General features: G+C 39.4%; 1 protein-coding gene across 1 annotated transcript; it reads right to left on the bottom strand.

The window, feature by feature from the left end:
- Positions 1-4,320: 4,320 nt before the first annotated feature.
- LOC124623070 (piggyBac transposable element-derived protein 4-like) lies at positions 4,321-5,238 on the bottom strand. Its single transcript, XM_047148863.1, has one exon. The coding sequence runs from the start codon at positions 5,236-5,238 to the stop codon at positions 4,321-4,323; it is 918 nt and encodes a 305-aa protein (XP_047004819.1).
- Positions 5,239-18,998: the final 13,760 nt, after the last annotated feature.

Below are 18,998 nucleotides of genomic sequence, written 5' to 3'. Positions count from 1 at the left end.
TTTACACTGGAACTACATTGAATGGAGGGGAACAGGTATGACGATGTAAAAAAATCACTAGCAATATACATTATTTAAAATCATTTGGATAACATTTCACAAATACTGAGAATATACAGGGTATCCATAAAGTCCCTTTACAACTTCAAAATGGTAGTTGTTGAAATATTTTAACAAAATTTCTTTTATTGTAATCACTGTTTACTAAAGTTTTTATGTATACTAAAACTTTGTGTTTCAGATACTCTGTTGATGGAAGGAACTGAACCACTATAAAATAGGAACTCCTCAAGAGAAGGCACAATGTGTGTGTCCTGGTTTATTGAGACAAAATCAGATGTTCAGACTCAATGAAACTTCAGAACGAAGTATGGAAAAGATCCACCAGCACACCCTGCAATCCGTGCATGGCACAAAAAATTTATGGAGACAGTGACAGTGTTGGATAAAGAGAGGAGCAGGTGACCAAGAACATCCGAAAAAAAACAACAATTGCCTTTTGAACGTCTTCACTCATTCACCTACGAAGTCCATCTGCACTGCTACCAGACAGTTGCAACTACCACGTTCAACTGTGCGTAAGGTCCTCCACAAGAACTTACGGTTGTACGCTTACAAAGTGCAACTGTTACAGACACTTGAGCCAAATGACAAGCCAAAACGGACAGAGTTTGCACTCAACATGCTAGAACGCCTTTTGGGGGATGAAGCATTCCTCAAGCGAGTTTGTTTCAGTGACGAGGCAAATTTTCATGTTTCTGGGACATTAAACAGACACAATGTGAGAATCTGGGGATCTGAACACCCCCGTGTGACTAGGGAGCTTCACCGGAATAGTCCAAAAGTGAATGTGTGGTGTGGAATCATGTGTATTCGAATAATTGGTCCATTTTTCTTCATCAAGTCAACAATTACTGCAGATGTTTACCTCGACCTTCTGACCGAAGATGTAGCACCACAACTGACTGACTTACAACCAACTATCATTTTCCAGCAAGATGGTGCACCACCACATTGGGGACTACATGTTCGTTGGTTCCTCAATGAAAATTTCCAGGCAGATGGATTGGGAGGAATGGGCCAATTCCTTAGCCACCACGTTCACCCTCCCTTGGAATTTTTTATGGGGGTATGTAAAAGATATTGTGTATCAAACACAGATATGAGACATTGTTGACTTGAAGCAAAGGACTCATAATGCCATTGCCAACATTGATGACGATATGCTACAGCGAACATGGCAAGAAATTGAGTACCGTCTTTCTATGCTTCGTGCAACTAAAGGTGCCCATATAGAGGTCTATTAAACACTGTCAAAAAACTGTTATAAACACTGATTACAACAAAAGAAACATTAAAATATTTCAACAACTGCCGTAGTAATAAAATTTTGAAGTTGCAAAGGGACTGTGTGTGTGTGTGTGTGTGTGTGTGTGTGTGTGTGTGTGTGCTTTTTTTCAGTAATCCCACACCGTCTTTGAACATTTACATCTGGCATATATCACAAAATTAAGATTAAAAAATGGCAAATAATTTGGGATGTACTTATTTTAAAATAAAAAAATCTTTCATTTCCTTCTGTGGAGGAAGAAGGTGGGTTCATTGAGAGCTAAAGCCTTTTTATGACATATGTTCTTAAAAGTATCTCCTGGATTTTCTTTTCAATGTAAGTTACAATTACTTACCTATTATTATTATTATTATTACTACTACTACTTCTCTATCTAATTGAAGCATGAGCAAATAGAAAAAATATTTATGGATATTAACAGCAATAACACACAAAGGTAATTATGTTGTCAGTGGCAACCCGTCTTGGCAATGCATTCATGGAAATAATCTAAATATTTCAACCTAACACTCCCGATAAAGGAAGATTCCTTACGAAACATGTAGTGTGAGGAATAAATCACTTCAGTGGTGAAGGTCGAATATATTTTTATTACTTATCCAGGTGGTCATCATTCCACATACAGACATAAGCAAGTGTCATAATCTACTTTCACTGTGTAAAACAAAGCATAGGGCTACAGATAGAGAAATGCTGAATGAAACTCATTTGGCTGTCTAGAGAGCAAGGCATGATGCCTTCAATGACTACCGTAGCAGAATATTGTCAAACGACATTTCACAAAATCCAAAGAAATTCTGGTCAATTGTAAAAGCTGTTAGTGGCACCAAAGTTATTGTCCAGTCCCTAGTGAATGAGACAGGAGCTGAAATTAAGGGTAGCAAAGTAAAAGCTGAAATTTTCAAACGTTCCTTTATGAAGGAAAACCTAAGGAAATTGTCCCAATTTAATCCTCTTACTATTGAAAAGATGAATGGCATAAATATTAGTGCCAGTTGTGTTGAGAAACAGCTGAAATCATTAAAATTGGACAAAGCACAAGGTCCTGCGGGGATACCTATCAGATTCTATACTGAATTTGCAGGTGAATTAGTCCCTCTTCTAACTGTAATCTATCATAGATCCCTCAAACAAAGTGTATAAGTTCTTGTAAAAAGACACAGGTCACAACCGTCTTCAAGAAGGGTAGTAGAAGTAATCCACAAAGCTACTGTCCAATATCCTTGACATTAACTTGCTGTAGAATCTTAGAACATATTCTGAGCTTAAACAAAATTAGGTATCTTGAACACAGTCACCTCCTCAATGCCAGCATGGATTCCGAAAACATCGATCATGTGAAACCCAACTTGCACCTTTCTCACATGACATACTGAAAGCTTTGGATCAAGACAACCAGGTAAACAGTGTTTCTTGATTTCCGAAAAGCATTCAACTCAGTACTGCACCTATTCTTATTTTCAAAAGTGTGATCATATAGGGTATCAAGTGAAATTTGTGACTGGATTGAGGCTTTTTGGTAGGGAGGACACAGCACGTTATCTTGGATGGAGAGTCATCATCAGATGTAAAACTTCGGATGTGCCCCAGGGAAGTGTGTTGGGATCCTTGCTGTTCATGTTGTATATTAATGACCTTGCAGACAGTATTAATAGTAAAATCAGGCTTCTTGCAGATGATGCAGTTACCTATAATGAGGTACTATGCGAGAAAAGCTGCATACATTTTCATTTAGATCTTGATAAGATTTCAATGTGGTGCAGAGATTTGCAGCGTGCTCTAGATGTTCAGAAATGTAAAATTTTGCACTTCACAAAATGATAAAACATAGTATCCTGTAACTATAATATCAATGAATCAGCATTGGAATCGGCCAACTCATACACATACCTGGGTGTAACACTTTGTAGGGATATGAAATGGAATGATCACATAGGTTCAGTCATGGTTAAAGCCGGTGGTAGACTTCAGTTTATTGGTAGAACAGAGATTACTTACAAATCACTTGTGTGACTAGTTCTGGAATATTGCTCAAGTGTCTGGGACCAGTACCAGATAGGACTAACAGGGTATATTGAACGTAAACAGAGAATTGCAGCACGAATGGTCACAGGTTTGTTTAATCCATGGAAGAGTGTCACAGAGATACTGAAGGAACTAAACTGGCAGACTCTTGTAGACAGACGTAAACTATCCCGAGAAAGTCTGTTAACCCTTTTGTGGTTTTTACTCATTTTTTAGAATTTATTAAGGTACCTCAGCTGTTACAGAGTCTTATTTGGGTCAGAATTACAAATATGCCTTTGAATAATTTTTAACTTGAACCATTTTCTTATATATATATATATATATATATATATATATATATATATATATATATATATATATATATATATATATATATATATATATATAAAAAACGGGAGGGGGGGGGGGGGGGGGGGGGTACGCATATGTCCCACTGATCATTTCTGGGACCGATTTTCCTCACAATGAAGTTGCTACAAATTAGTGTAAAATTTATGAACAAGGCCTATTTGCACCAGTATTTAACATTAATGTATTGGAAATGAAATGTAACTCATTTTGCCAATATGCAAACATGTGGTGTACTTTATTATTTCCAACAAAAAAATACATTTTGCTACTTAGTGAATATTACTTACAAAGTGGCACATTACAGGATGAACAAATATATTTTGTTCGTTTTTCAGCGTCTTTTGTGCTGCAAAACCTACACCACCACCTGTTCTTTGTCTCCATGGGAATATGAGACCTGACATTCATAAGCCTTACTTCCTGTGGCACTGCAGTGACACCTCTTTTGCTAGAATAGAAAGCAGGTGATGGGCCCTTCTTCATTCTTGATGAAGATCCATTTATCAACTGCCTTGCTAGTCTCATTCAAAATGACAGCTGGTTTGCGTTTTGTCTTGACATTCGAAATAGTACATAAGAGTTGACGATCGCTAAGTCAACAAAACAATAAATAGTCGGTGCCACCATTTTACTGATTGCCTGCCAACCATATACCTTTCTTGTAGCTGGTCAAAACGATCTACTCCACCCGTAGTACTATTATAAGCATGTACTACTTCAGGACATGAAATGCTGATTGTGGATCCATCTTTCAATTTTCTTTTGATGAATACAACATCTTTAGGATTATGTGCAGTGGAAATGAGACAGACTGCTTTGCTATCATGCCACTTGACAGCAGCAACACCAGATTTGACAGCAAATGTAAACTCTCCATGGTTTAGACTTGGTGATTTACTCGCCAAAAATGGAGGTAGGCCTTTTCTGTTTCCTCTGACAGTACCACAGCTATAAAGCCCCCGTTTTCTCAGTTCCTTCATTAGTCTAAATGTTGAAAAGAAATTATCAAAAATCGCATTTCTATTGGAATTAAAAAATGGTTTACAGAGTTCCAGCACTACTTTTTCACACATTTGGCAATCTTTGAATTCCTGTCTACTGGCAACAGATTTACCTGTGTAGACATCAAAATTTGAAATAAAACCTGTGTTTGCATCAGCAAGGCACCAAATTTTGTAGCCTCTTTTTGCAGGTTTCATGAGCATGTACTGTTTCAGGCTCGTTCTTCCTTTGAATGCAACCATTGACTCATCAACTGCTAGTGAAGTAGAAGGGTGATATACTTTCAAACAGTTTTTGTTCAGGGCTGAGATAAGTGGTCTGATTTTGTACAACTTGTCATAACCAGGATCGTTTGTTGCTGGCTGAAACAAATTATCATTGCAGTGAAGGTTCTCTATTATTTTCTTATAGCAACCAAGTGTCATAACATTCGATACTGCATTTACATTTACATATGGGTCTGAGCTCCAGTAACTGGCTGCTTCAGGTAATTGATGAATACCCATTACTATTATCATACCCAGAAAAGCTTTTAGTTCCTGAACTGAGTTCCCTCCACTGTGCACTATTCTTCAGTTAAGCATACAAATTTGTTTGAAAGCAGATCTGTTGCATCACTGAAACGTCAAATAATTTTTCAAAATACACAAGTTCATTGTCTGCCAAAGCAAAGTTTATTGTTGGTTTTGGGTCGAACACTGAGGATAAATTTAGTTCTTCAAAGTGAGTTACATCATCATCCCAGTGAGAATCTGTAAATTCACCAGTTTCATCATCTTGCTCAAAATTCACTCCACTTTCACTCGCAACACTGATGTTTTCATCTATCAACGAATCTAGTTGCACATCATTGTTGACAATCTGTTCCATATAATTGTGTGTCCATGTTTCTAATGGTGTACTTGGAGTAGACAAATGATCATGAGATGAAAAACCTCCTCTAGATCATCATCATCATCATCATCATCATCATCAGCTTCAATGTCCAATTCTTCTGGATTATCTGGCAGTGAAAATTAAAAGTCCAGGATCTCGCTGTCTCGCAGCATCTGCATAAAGTAACAATAATATGTCTTAGTTCTAAACCACATACCGTACTTTTACTAGCACAAAATGTTACATAAAAAAGCTCTTTCTCTGAAATATAAGTCCTACAACATCCTAACATACAGGAACTATAGGGTCACACAATGGTTACTGGGACACATGTGTCCCACTAATTGTAACTACGCTAAAAAATATTTTAGAAGTAAAATACGTTCTAGAAAGTGTAGTTGTCATTTGTAAATATATAAGAAATTGAAAATAGCAAAAATACTTACTTCGGGCATTTTTAGTAGTCAGAATACACCGAAAACTGTCTCGAGACACAAGAAATACAAGTTTTGGTGCGGAAACTCACGCGACAACGCACTGCAACAGTCACAGCCTTCTATAGACTGAGAATTTCAGTGCCTCGATTTTTTTCCGAGTTCAGAAGAGCTGCCAACAGATGGCAGGACTGAGCAGAAATATGCAACTCGCTTCCCAGTGTTTTAAATAAGGCCCAAAATTAGTGGGACATATGTGTCCCAGCAACCATGAAAGGGTTAACTAAGTTTCCCAGAACTGGCTCTAAATGATTACTGTAGGGATACATTACAATCCCCTACATTTCACTCACATAGGGATTGCGAGAATGACATTAGAGTAATTACTGCACCATCAGAGGCAAAGGATAAAAATATGAACTTAAGCACATAAAATAAAGTTCACATTAATATTAAAGGTTAATTTTCTATCTATATATAGATAATTCCATGTCAATTCAACACAGCACTCAACGCAGCTGTAGCGATTATAAAGCTAAGTACTGACAAACTTATTTGTGCACTGGTATACAGTTATTAAATTCAATAGTTTTCAGCGGTGTTTCATGTTGTTTGTGGCAAAATAATGATTTAATAAACTTTTGGAAACGTTCGCTCACTGTGTCTTTTAGAGTTTTCTGTGCATTCAAGTCATTTAGTAAATTTCGTGCTTTAGTTTTCAGCTGACGTTTCTTAGACAGAGAATTTCTAGACCGCTATTGTTAGTTCTATAAATAGTTCTACTGGTGTAACTGAACTTTGGTAACATAGACATATAGTTTTTTTTCCATTAACTGTAAAAATTTATAGTGAGTGAGAAGTGTGGGCTCTGTCATAGGTTTGTGAGTAGTGGGTTACAGTGTGGGATGTGTTCAAAGTACTTTCATTGGGGGAATGCAGTGAGGAAGCTAGCGGGCATTCTAGCGAGATCCTCTCCTGGGAATGCAGAATCTGTAGTAGAAAGAAGTTCATAGAGGAGCAGGACCATAAGATCTGTGCCCTTCAGGTGCAGTTACGATGTGAAAAGAAGGAACTAGGTAGGTTGAGGAGGGTGAAGCGTGCTGGAGACTGGGAAATGGCAGTTGGCACAAAGGCAGCCTGGAAGAGGAGGTATTCAGACAGTTATACTCTGCACATATTCAATAGATTTGACCAGCTGTCAGAGTTGACTGGAGAGGAGCCTCGTGTAGCTGTAGATGTAGGTGTAGATGTAGGAAACATGCAGCAGTTTGGAGGCTTATGGTCAGTTGCAAAGTCTACTAGAAAGAAGAAGATTCTGCTGCTAGGTAGTTCGTACAGTAGAGATATTGCAGGAAGTGTTGGGGAGTGAGTACCAGGTCACCAGAATTGTGAACCCTAGTGCAGGGTTGGCTCAAGCGACTGACAGCATAGGGGAGCTACGTAGGAATTTTATGGAGGATCAGGTAGGGATAGTGGGTGGAGCAGGGAACAGTCTTGATAGGGACAGGGAATGTGATGTTAAGTGGTGATCTGGTAAAGACAGCTACTCAAACCAGTCGCACTAATGTGCATTTCGTGCATCTATTTCATCGTCATGATCGGCCTCACCTTAATGTGGTTGTTAGGCGTGTTAACATAGCGTGGGGAGGGCAATGATGGCAGAGGGCATAGGTCACATCTCAGTGGTGTCAATTAGGTCTATCAGTAGATCGGGATTCACTAGGCATGGCCTGCACTTCAATAGGTATGGGAAGGGGAGGCTGGCAGAGCTTATAGGTGACAGTGTAGTGGGTCGTGGTTGTGGTGGTGGTGGTAGTGGTAGTACCACACATGGAAAAATTCCTGTAGTAGTTGGTGTTACAACTACACCTTTTTTAGATTGAAGTCAGCTGATTGGTCTACTTAAAAATGTTCTGGGATGCAGCCAAAGCACTGCGTTATTGCCTGTGCCAGTGGGACCTATGCTGTTTGTGTGTTCTACACCAGAATTTTACGTTCATGGTTGAAGGGCATTAATTGAAAGAACTAATGGAGTGTGAAGAAGACACATTCCCACTATAAAAGCACTGACTAGCATTTGCTACATGTAATCCTGTATCTCTATCACGCTTCATAGGTGCACGTCCCTATTGTCCAACTTCGACAAAACTGACTAATAACCAGTTTAACTGTTTGGTGCAAATTGCATTGATGAAATAATCAACAAGGCAGGGTAGTTCCAGAGAGTACAACAAAATCAAAGAGATGAATTCATTGAAGTGTGTGCATCTACTTTATAACACTTCCTACCTCACTGCATACCACCCAGCAGCAGTCACTGATTTTTAAAATCACAAAAGAAGAAATCAAAGTAAATTAATATTTTATATCTAAAAACAAAGATGATGTGACTTACCAAAAGAAAGTGCTGGCAGCTCGATAGACACACAAACAAACACAAACATACACACAAAATTCAAGCTTTCACGACCAACGGTTGCTTCGTCAGGAAAGAGGGAAGGAGAGGGAAAGACGAAAGGATGTGGGTTTTAAAGGAGAGGGTAAGGAGTCATTCCAATCCCGGGAGCGGAAAGACTCACCTTAGGGGGAAAAAAGGACGGGCATACACTCGCGCACACACACACACACATATCCATCCACACATATACAGACACAGGCAGACATATTCAAAGACCTGTGTCTGTATGTATATGTGTGTGGGCGCGCGCGCGAGAGTGTATACCCGTCCTTTTTTCCCCCCTAAGGTGAGTCTTTCCGCTCCCGGGATTGGAATGACTCCTTACCCTCTCCCTTAAAACCCACATCCTTTCGTCTTTCCCTCTCCTTCGCTCTTTCCTGACGAAGCAACCGTTCATTGCGAAAGCTTGAATTTTGTGTGTATGTTTGTGTGTCTATCGACCTGCCAGCGCTTTCTTTTGGTAAGTCACATCATCTTTGTTTTTAGATATATTTTTCCTACGTGGAATGTTTCCCTCTATTATATTCATATCATTAAATTAATATCTTGGTGTTTGTGATTTTGTTCAGAATTACTCCTTCACCATTCACGATGAAGTACAGGGATTTAACTACAAAAATTCACAGTTTACAATTCATCTATTTGTAGCTTACTACCAAGATGCAAATACTTATAAAACACATCATGTGTCATATGTAGAAATATGGATTGCCTTCAACATGATACTGTGTGTGTGTGTGTGTGTGTGTGTGTGTGTGTGTGTTTCTTTCCAGCACATTTTCATCAAGTTCTTAATATGTCACTTTCCAACCCCAAAGCATATTTACTCCTTTTTGGATGGATATACTGCCCAATACACCAACAGACAACAGACAGAATTTCTTCAATGCATCCCACCATCAGGAAGATTTTGAATGGCAGTTTTTTGCTATAGCACATGGCAAAGGACCTTGTGATAAGATTGCAGGGGCTGTAAAGAGGTCATCCACACTTTCCAGCATCAAGCGGCCCATGAAACCCATATTTTGACATCAAGACAGTTATTTCAGTGGTGCAAAGAAAATATTCCTTCATGTGTCTTTGGCTAAAGATCCATTTCCCACCATGATTATGACATTGCCAAGTTGAAGCAACATTTCAAGAATATGATTCCAGGTACCAGTAAGTTTCAATGTGTAATACATAATAACATAGGTATAGTAGTAATAAAGACATTTTCTGTTTCTGTACTGAGCAGAGAAGATACAGTATTGCTATGTGGAAAGAAATGCTGTTAAGACTTACATAGATTTGCTGCCTGTACATATGACAACATATACGTATTTTGCACAGGACATAATTTAATCATAGCTAATACTTGGTTTAAGAATCGTGAAAAAAGATTGTATATGTGCAAGAGACCTGGAGACACCTGAAGGATTCTGATTGACTATAAAATGGCAAGACCAAGATTTAGTAACCAGGTTTTAAATTTTAAGACATTTCCAGGGATAGATGTGGGTTCTGACCATAATTTATTGGTTCTCAACTGCTGAATAAAATTGAGAAACTGCAAAAAGTAGGAATTTAAAGAGATGGGACCTGGATAAACTGAAAGAGTCAGAGCTTGTAGAGAGTTTCAGAAAGAGCATTGTTGTTGTTGTTGTTGTTGTTGTTGTCTTCAGTCCTGAGACTGGTTTCATGCAGCTCTCCATGCTACTCTATCCTGTGCAAGCTTCTTCATCTCCCAGTACTTACTGCAACCTACATCCTTCTGAATCTGCTTAGTGTATTCATCTCTTGGTCTCCCTCTACGATTTTTACCCTCCACGCTGCCCTCCAATGCTAAATTTGTGATCCCTTGGTGCCTCAGAACATGTCCTACCAACCGGTCCCTTCTTCTTGTCAAGTTGTGCCACGAACTCCTCTTCTCCCCAATTCTATTCAATACCTCCTCATTAGTTATGTGATCTACCCATCTAATCTTCAGCATTCTTCTGTAGCACCACATTTCGAAAGCTTCTATTCTCTTCTTGTCCAAACTATTTATTGTCCATGTTTCACTTCCATACACGGCGACACTCCATACAAATACTTTCAGAAACGACTTCCTGACACTTAAATCTATACTCGATGTTAACAAAATTTTCATCTTCAGAAACGCTTTCCTTGCCATTGCCAGTCTACATTTTATATCCTCTCTACTTCGACCATCATCAGTTATTTTGCTCCCCAAATAACGAAACTCCTTTACTACTTTAAGTGTCTCATTTCCTAATCTAATTCCCTCAGCATCACCCGACTTAATTCGACTACATTCCATTATCCTCATTTTGCTTTTGTTGATGTTCATCTTATATCTTCCTTTCAAGACACTGTCCATTCCGTTCAAATGCTCTTCCAAGTCCTTTGCTGTCTCTGACAGAATTACAATGTCACTGGCGAACCTCAACGTTTTTATTTCTTCTCCATGCAAGAGCATTAGGAAACAATTAACAAGAACAGGGGAAAGGAATACAGTAGAAGAAGAATGGGTTGCTTTGAGAGATGAAATAGTAAAGGCAGCAGAGGATCAAGTAGCTAATCAGACGAGGGCTGGTAAAAATCCTTGGGTAACACAAGAGATAATGAATTTAATCAACGAAAAGAGAAAATATAAAAATATAAAGAGAAAATATATAAATGAAGCGGGCGAAAGGGAATACAAACGTTTAAAAAATGAGATTGACTGGAAGTGCAAAATGGCTCGAGGACAGATGTAAGGATTTAGAAGCATATATCACTAGGGTAGAAACAGATACCACCTACAGGAAAATTAGAGAGACCTTTGGAGAACAGAGAACCACCTGCATGAATAACAAGAGCTCAGATGTAAAACCAAGGCAAAGAAGAGAAAGCAGAAAGGTGGAAGGAGTATATAGAGGGTCTATACAAGGGAGATGTACTAGAGGGCAATATTACAGAAATGGAAGAGGATGTAGATGAAGATGAGATGGGAGATATGATTCTGCGAGAAGAATTTGACAGAGCACTGAGAGACCTAAGTCAAAATAAGGCTCCGGGAACAGACAATATTCTGTTACAGCTACTGATAACCTTGGGAGCACCAACCATGACAAAACTCTTCCATCTGGTGAGCAAGACACATGAGACAGGAGAAATACACTTAGACTTAATGAACAATATAATAATTCCACTTCCAAAGAAAGCAGGTGCTGCCAGATGTGAAAATTACTGAACTATCAGTTAAATAAGTCACTGTTGTAAAATAATGACAAGAATCCTTTACAGAAGAACGGAAAAACTGGTAGAAGCCGACCATGGGGAAGAACAAATTAGATTCTGGAGAAATTTAGGAACGCACAGGGCAATACTGACCCTATGACTTCTCATACAAGATAGGTCAAGGAAAGGAAAGCCTACATTTATGGCATTTGTAGACTTAGAGAAAGCTTTTGACAATGTTGACTGGAATACTCTCTTTCAGATTCTAAACATATCAAGGATAAAATACAGGGAGCAAAAGGATATTTAACCAGATGGCAGTTATAAGAGTCGAGATGTACGAAAGGGAAGCAGTGGTTGAGAAGGGAGTGAGACAGAGTTGTAGCCTACCCCCAATGTTATTCAATCTGTATATTGAGCAAGTAGTAGAGGGAACAAAATAAAAATTGGAAGTAGGAATTAAGGTCGAGGGAGAAGAAATAATAACTTTGAGGTTTGCTGATGACACTGTAATTCTGTCAGAGACAGCAAAGAACTTGGATAAGCAGTAGAGTGGAATGGACAGTATATTGAAGGGAAGATATAAGATGAACATCAACAAAATCAAAATGAGGATAATGGAAAGCAGTCGAATTAAATCAGGTGATGCTTAGGGAATTAGACCAGGAAATGACCACTTAAAGCAGGAGATGGGTTTTGCTACTTGGGAAGCAAAATAACTGATGACGATCGAAGCACAGAGGATATAAAATGTATACTGGCAATGGCAAGAAAAGCGTTTCTGGAGAAGAGAAATTTGTTAACATCGTGCATAGATTTAAGTGGCAGGAAGTCCTTTCTGTAGCCATGTTTGGAAGTAACACATGGACGATAAACGGTTTAGACAAGAAGAGAATAGAAGCTTCTGAAATGTGGTGCTACAGAAGAATGCTCAAGATTAGATGGGTAGATCATGTAACTAACGAGGAGGTACTGAACAGAATTGGGGGGAGGAGAAATTTGTAGCACAACCAGAAAAAAAAAAGGTTGATTGGTTGGTAAGACACATTCTGAGGCATCAAGGCATCAAGGCATCACCAACCAGTTTAGTACTGGAGGGAAGTGACGGGGGTAAAAATCATAGAGAGAGTCCAAGAGATGAATATAGTAAGCAGATTCAGAAAGATGTAGATTGCAGTAGTTACTTGGAGATGAAGAGGCTTGTACAGGATACAGTAGTGTGGACAGCTGCATCAAACCAGTCTGTGGACTGAAGACCATGACCAAGACCACAAGAACAACATGTATGATAGTCACTGGTGGGTTGCATATTACTTATAAACTTATGATGTACAGACAAGCATCTTGCATAAATGTGGATATCTCCGTAATTTGCGTTTTCTGATATACCTGTAAATTTCACACAACTGCCTAACTTTTTCAGACCTGTATCATTCTCCACAGTCGTCATATGCCTCTGCAAATTGGTAATTCTCCATCTCTTATGCAAACCATTCGATGCACCAAACCTGAAAGAAATTTGAGGTGGTCTCACTGAAAATTTTACTTTTCTATGTTGAATTGATATGGTATTACCTATATATATATTTAGCATAAGATAGTGATGAGCGGGATACAGACGAGAGAAGAAGTTACATATCTATTCCGAAAAACAAAAAATATACAGATGACATGATGCTGACTAGAGATGAGTCATTCATGAACTAACTGGTCCAAATGAACAGTTCATCAAGATGAACGGAATGAGCGAGGAAGGAATTGTAAGGAACGGTCTTTCATAGTTCACTTCGGTCATGGCTTTCTAATTATAGTTCCCAGGAATGGGAAATGGTCAGTCTGGATCCCGCAACGGCACATCAGCCGGTCTCATTCCAGCCTCGGTCCCATTCTTGTCTGACTCGGTCTCGGTAGTGGCTTTCTACTTATAGTTCCCGGGAACGGGAAACGGTTGGACTCATTCCCGAACGGCACGTCGGCCGGTCTCATTCCAGCCTCGGTCCCATTCCCATTTGTCTCTGTCTCGCTCGGCTGGACTCGTCCTTCTTCACGTGGCCACTTGTCGCAGTTCCACTGCCGATTACTCATAGTTAGTTCAGTATCGAGTTGTTGTTCATTTCGTTCACTTCGCACGCCCATTCTAGATCTGTTTCAAACCTGTTTTGAACTCTGGGCTTCTGTATTCTATTCAGCATCCACAACCCGTAATTAAAACATATTTTATAATTACATAAACTACATAAAAATTAAATGGTATGTGATACACACATATTTTCAGGTAACAAGACGACGTGTCAGCTTACTTCACTATTCCGATAAACAGCACAAGAAATACTTGTAAAAAGGCAAGATTTTTTGTTATTACACATGTAAAGGACACAAGCGACCATTTTCTGTCTTTTTTTTTTATCCAAGGTAAAAGAGCATGTTCATTGTTATGGAAGGCAGACTGACTTACAACCGAATGAAGCCTGCGCTTCATAATTGAGTGTATGGTGCCACATTTTGGAAAGAGAATATGATAACTCCTACAATATTATTTCAGAAGTACAGGGTGGCGCACGAAAAATCGGCCCAGAGTACTAGACAGCTCATTGTCACTTACCAATTGTCACCTATTGTTTCGAAGGTGTTTGCATTAGCTTATTTGTTATTTCTTCACTGCCTAATTATTACATCTATTCTGCTCGTAGCGGTCAACAAACCGTGTGTAATTGGCGAGCAGTCTGTACTCGGGGCCGGTTTTTCATGCTCCACCCTATTATTTTACTGTGATCAGCCACATAACGCTACAGTTGCCTAAACAAGATATTTTGCAGAATCATGAAAATTACAAGTGTGTGAGAATTCTGTTATGAATGAAAACTCTGTACTCCAGGGGGGAGGCAAGTGCCCCCTCTTGGTGCCTTCCATCTTCAGTCACCTATGCTACTAATTTTCAATTTTTCATAAGAATCATATACCAAGCACAATGAACAGTGAATGAGTAAAAATGAACGGTTCCCAAAAAAAGAGTGATAACCAGTGAACTAGTTCCCAAGGATGAACGACTTTGCCCATCTCTAATATTGACCATGTAAATGATTTGTAATTATGTTCAGTCACACACATTACACTATTATATACTCAAAAATTCATCTGTATGGATTAGAAGGAGTTGCGAAACAGATATGGTTTCAGTTTGTTTTTAAAATTTATTTTATTAACAAAACCACAAGATTAAACAGTCAGCATCCTCAGAAAAATTTCCTTATTAGATTCTTGACACCACTAAATGTTCAAAGAATTTCATCAGTAAATACTTCACTCCTTCCCATTTCACACTAACACTGTGTGATAGGTAATTATAAATAAAAAGTACAAAATAGCAGAAAGTCTGATGATGGCCTTTAAAGCCTAAAACTAGTTAACAGAATAAATTAATACTGTAGAACATCTGTAATTTTTGTGTCTTTCATTAATTACTATGAAGTTGTTCAACCAAGAAGTGATGGGAGAATTAGTTAACATTAGTGGTAGATATTTTAAGCCTTTTCTCCTTTTAATACTATAATAATGAACATTACTGTTGATATCTAACTGAAATTGATTTTTGACAGCAAACCTCATTAGGGTTGTGTTGCCAGAATGAGCAATTACTGCACAATGAGGCAACTTCAAAGGTTCCCTTCCCTTCCCTTCCCTTCCCCCCCCCCCCCCCCCCCCCACACACACACACACACAATAAGCATGTCCTGGGGCTATATTATTGAGGTGGTGCCTTGTTTACATTTATCGTAAGGGCATAGTTTTCAGATGTTTGCCACACTAACAAACAAGCTCCAATGACAGTCGATTCTCACTAATCTGATGACTTTATTTATTGGATGTGGGCTGGCTTGTGTGTTGGTAGCTGGTATCCTTCTGTGACAGTAACATGTTGCTTGATCCCGGTGTTTGTGTTCAGTTACAGCAGCACAGTCTACTTTAGTGATATTACAGTACCATCAGCAGCTTGTCCCTGTGACTAACTGGCTGCAGCCTCCAGGTAGCTGGATGGAGGAAGTAAATGGCAGGCCACAACATTATAAGGTTATCCTCTCTAGGTGATCAGTAGCATGTAGGAGACTCAGGTTTGACTCCTTATACTGCCAAGCACTGAACTAAGTACACTCAGCCTTGAGAACACAACTGAGGAGTGAATTGATATAAAAAGTATTACTAGCAAATACTGGAAAACGGGCAAACAACCTCAAGAGCACAAGTGTAGACCTACTTGAAGGTGACTTGTGGAGAAAGCCATCTTTAACACGAGTTTACTAATAACTTTTGCGTCTGCATTGACAGTAAACATGACTCAGAGGTAAGCTCACAACATGTTCCCAAGGTCTACTCACACAGTTATACATTACATAAAAATTTATATATAGGAGTAACAAAAACATTATTTTATGGGTAGTGTTTTGAAACGGTATAGCAATTCTAATGGCAAGAAAATAATCAATCAGAATAAAATTAACTAAGTAGTAAATGTTATATGAAACTTCTTGTAGAATGTAAATACTTTCGAATTAAAGGTGATCACTCACCAAAAAGCAGAAGCATTGACCAAACAGCAGAAGCATTGACTTGTCAATAGGCATACACAAAAGGAGGCACAATTATGTGCCACTCCTTCTACATGATGCCAGCTGCACTATGCTATTTTGCAGCAGGTAGACTGGATATGGTAGAGGTAGTGTCACATGGGGTGGGTGGTTAGAGGAAGAGGGAGGTGGGAGAGGGATTGAAGATGGGTGGCTAGCAGCTCCAAGGGGAGCAGTTGGTTTGCTGGCAAGGAATGCAGGAAGGAGGGATGTCAGGCATATGGGATAGACATGTAATGCACAATTGTGGGGGCCAGTGAAGAGCAATGCATGCTGAAGGGAACATGAATTCATAGGGGGTGACAGGACAGAGGAAAGAGAAACTAGTAGATGGAGGCTGTGGGGACAGTGGGTTACCTGAGGCAGACAGTTTCGTGTTATTTTCTAACCTCTCTGTCACCAATGAACTTGATGCCATGCAGTCATTCTTTCATCAGACCAAATACACTGGTGTCCAAAATTAAAGCAACAAACTGCTATTTCCCCATCCTGTGTCTAATTCATGATATAATCATACAAACTGTCAACCAGGTGTCCATATGATCATGTTCTGTGTGGAGGATGGCATTCCGGTGAACAGACAACCATACCAACGATGGCATCAGGGCACCTATGAAACGAGATAGTGTCTGCTTGGTAGCCCCACATCCTCAATTGCTATGTACACAAATTACAGGCGGTGCAGTATGGCACAGAGAAGATGCCTACCAGAACACTGGGGTAGTGGGCCATAGAAAGCAAGCAACCAAGACAGTCGCAAACTGATGTGGACTGATGGTTTAATGCGAATCATTCTGTTGTTTCTCGGATGTGGCAACAGTTTATAGAAACAGAAACTGTATCCTGAAGACCAGGCAGGGCCGACCATGTACGACTTCAGAAGAGAGGGCTGTTAATGGCTGTAAGGACACGACAGTAACTCCTTATTACTGCACAGCAACGAGCATGCGAGCTTGCAGCAGCCACTGGATGTTTTATACTGAGGGAAAGGGTATGCAAAAGGCTTCGGCAGAACGGCTTTTATTGTCAGAGACCTGCTTTATCTGACTGACTGACGCGTCTTCACAGAAGGGAATGTCCTGAGTGGAGTCATCACCTGGACAGTAGAACAGTGAGCCAATGTTCTTTTCACAGGTGAGTCCCGATTTAATCTGGAGAGTGATTTTTGATGGATTCGCATCTGGAGGCAACGTAGAACAGGATTTTAGGACCCAAACATTGTGAAAAGAGATCTATATCAAGGAGGATCCCTAATGTCAACACCCAGAAAGACTTTTACTTCGACCAGTCATCATTAGTTTGTTTAACTGCTGTCAGGTATCGTGACGAGATCTTGGGACCTCACCTGGAGTTATGGCGAGTTGTTGTCAGCCCAGACTTCGAACTGATGGAAAATAATGTTCGACCTCATAGAGTACGGGTGGTTGATGTTTTCTTGGAAACTGAAGACACTGCATGCATGGTGTGACCTGCTTGCTCTCCCGATCTGAATCCCATAGAGCAAGTATGGAATGCACAAGGGGAGGGCTTGCATCTCGTCAGCATCCACCAACCACTCTCCAAGACTGCGAGCAGCTCTGCAGGCAGAATGGACATTATTGCCTCAACACGAAACTGATTACATCATTCACAGCATGCCCCGTCACTGTCAGGCCTGTATTGCTACCAGAGGTGGTCACACCCCATATTGAGCACACTAATCAGTTGTCACAATGTGTGCACAAATCTGTTAAGTTGGAAAAAACTAAGAATACTTTTGTCAACTATTGCGCATTTTGCAGTTGTTTATGTTCTGTATTCTTTATGTTGTTATCATCTGTTTGCACTGTTTTGTGGAAAAATAAACACAATCTTGCAAAATTTCCGTTTATTACTTTAATTTTGGACACCAATGTAGATAATTATAAAAAGAAGCAAGGTTGGGGTTGTACGGAGGATGGCATAGGAGCATCACTTCCAGCATGAGCATTACTTGTGCTGTACGAGGTTGAACGTTGTCTTTAAGAAGCAGCATACCTTTTGTTTATGATCCCAAACATTTCATCTTCAGTGCAGGTTTGACTGTTATCTGTCAGGCCCACAAGTAATCATATGCATATAGAGCACCTTTTTATTTTAAGGGGAAACAGTTGCTTTGAATTTCTTTCTTATACACACAGTTGATTCAGGGTGTTTCCACTGTACATTTGTGCTCAGGCTCAAAATGGTTTGTCAAAGTTTCATAACGGGTTAAAAACCTGTCCAAAAATGTAACAACTTCACTACCGAAGTGATTTTTGAGCCTGGTGTAGATGTCAACACACTTTTCTTTGAGAGGAATGGTCAGTACCGTAGGAGCCCACCTTGCACAAGTCTTACAGTAGTCCAATTTGTTTTCACCAACATGTTATTGAAATTTTCAGCAAATTTTTTAGTTCCAAGTAGTCAGTCTTCTCAGATAAGTGAATTAATATCATTCTGAAATGCCAATATTGATATTGCTACTCCTCACCACCAGCAGCAGGGCTTTTCACACATGCTTTTGCAGTTAATTTTAAGCTTTTTCCAACCACATTTGAAACTTGTCTCATTCATGCAATTACTACCATACTGTTTCTTCGTCACAGAGAATATTTTTGCCAGTTGTACACAGATCACACAATGCTCATCTTCATCTTCAAAAGTATTTTCTC

Source organism: Schistocerca americana, chromosome 7 (assembly GCF_021461395.2).
Source record: "Schistocerca americana isolate TAMUIC-IGC-003095 chromosome 7, iqSchAmer2.1, whole genome shotgun sequence".
Classification (NCBI taxonomy): Eukaryota; Metazoa; Arthropoda; class Insecta; order Orthoptera; family Acrididae; genus Schistocerca; species Schistocerca americana.
This window is presented reverse-complemented; position numbering and strand designations above follow the sequence as displayed.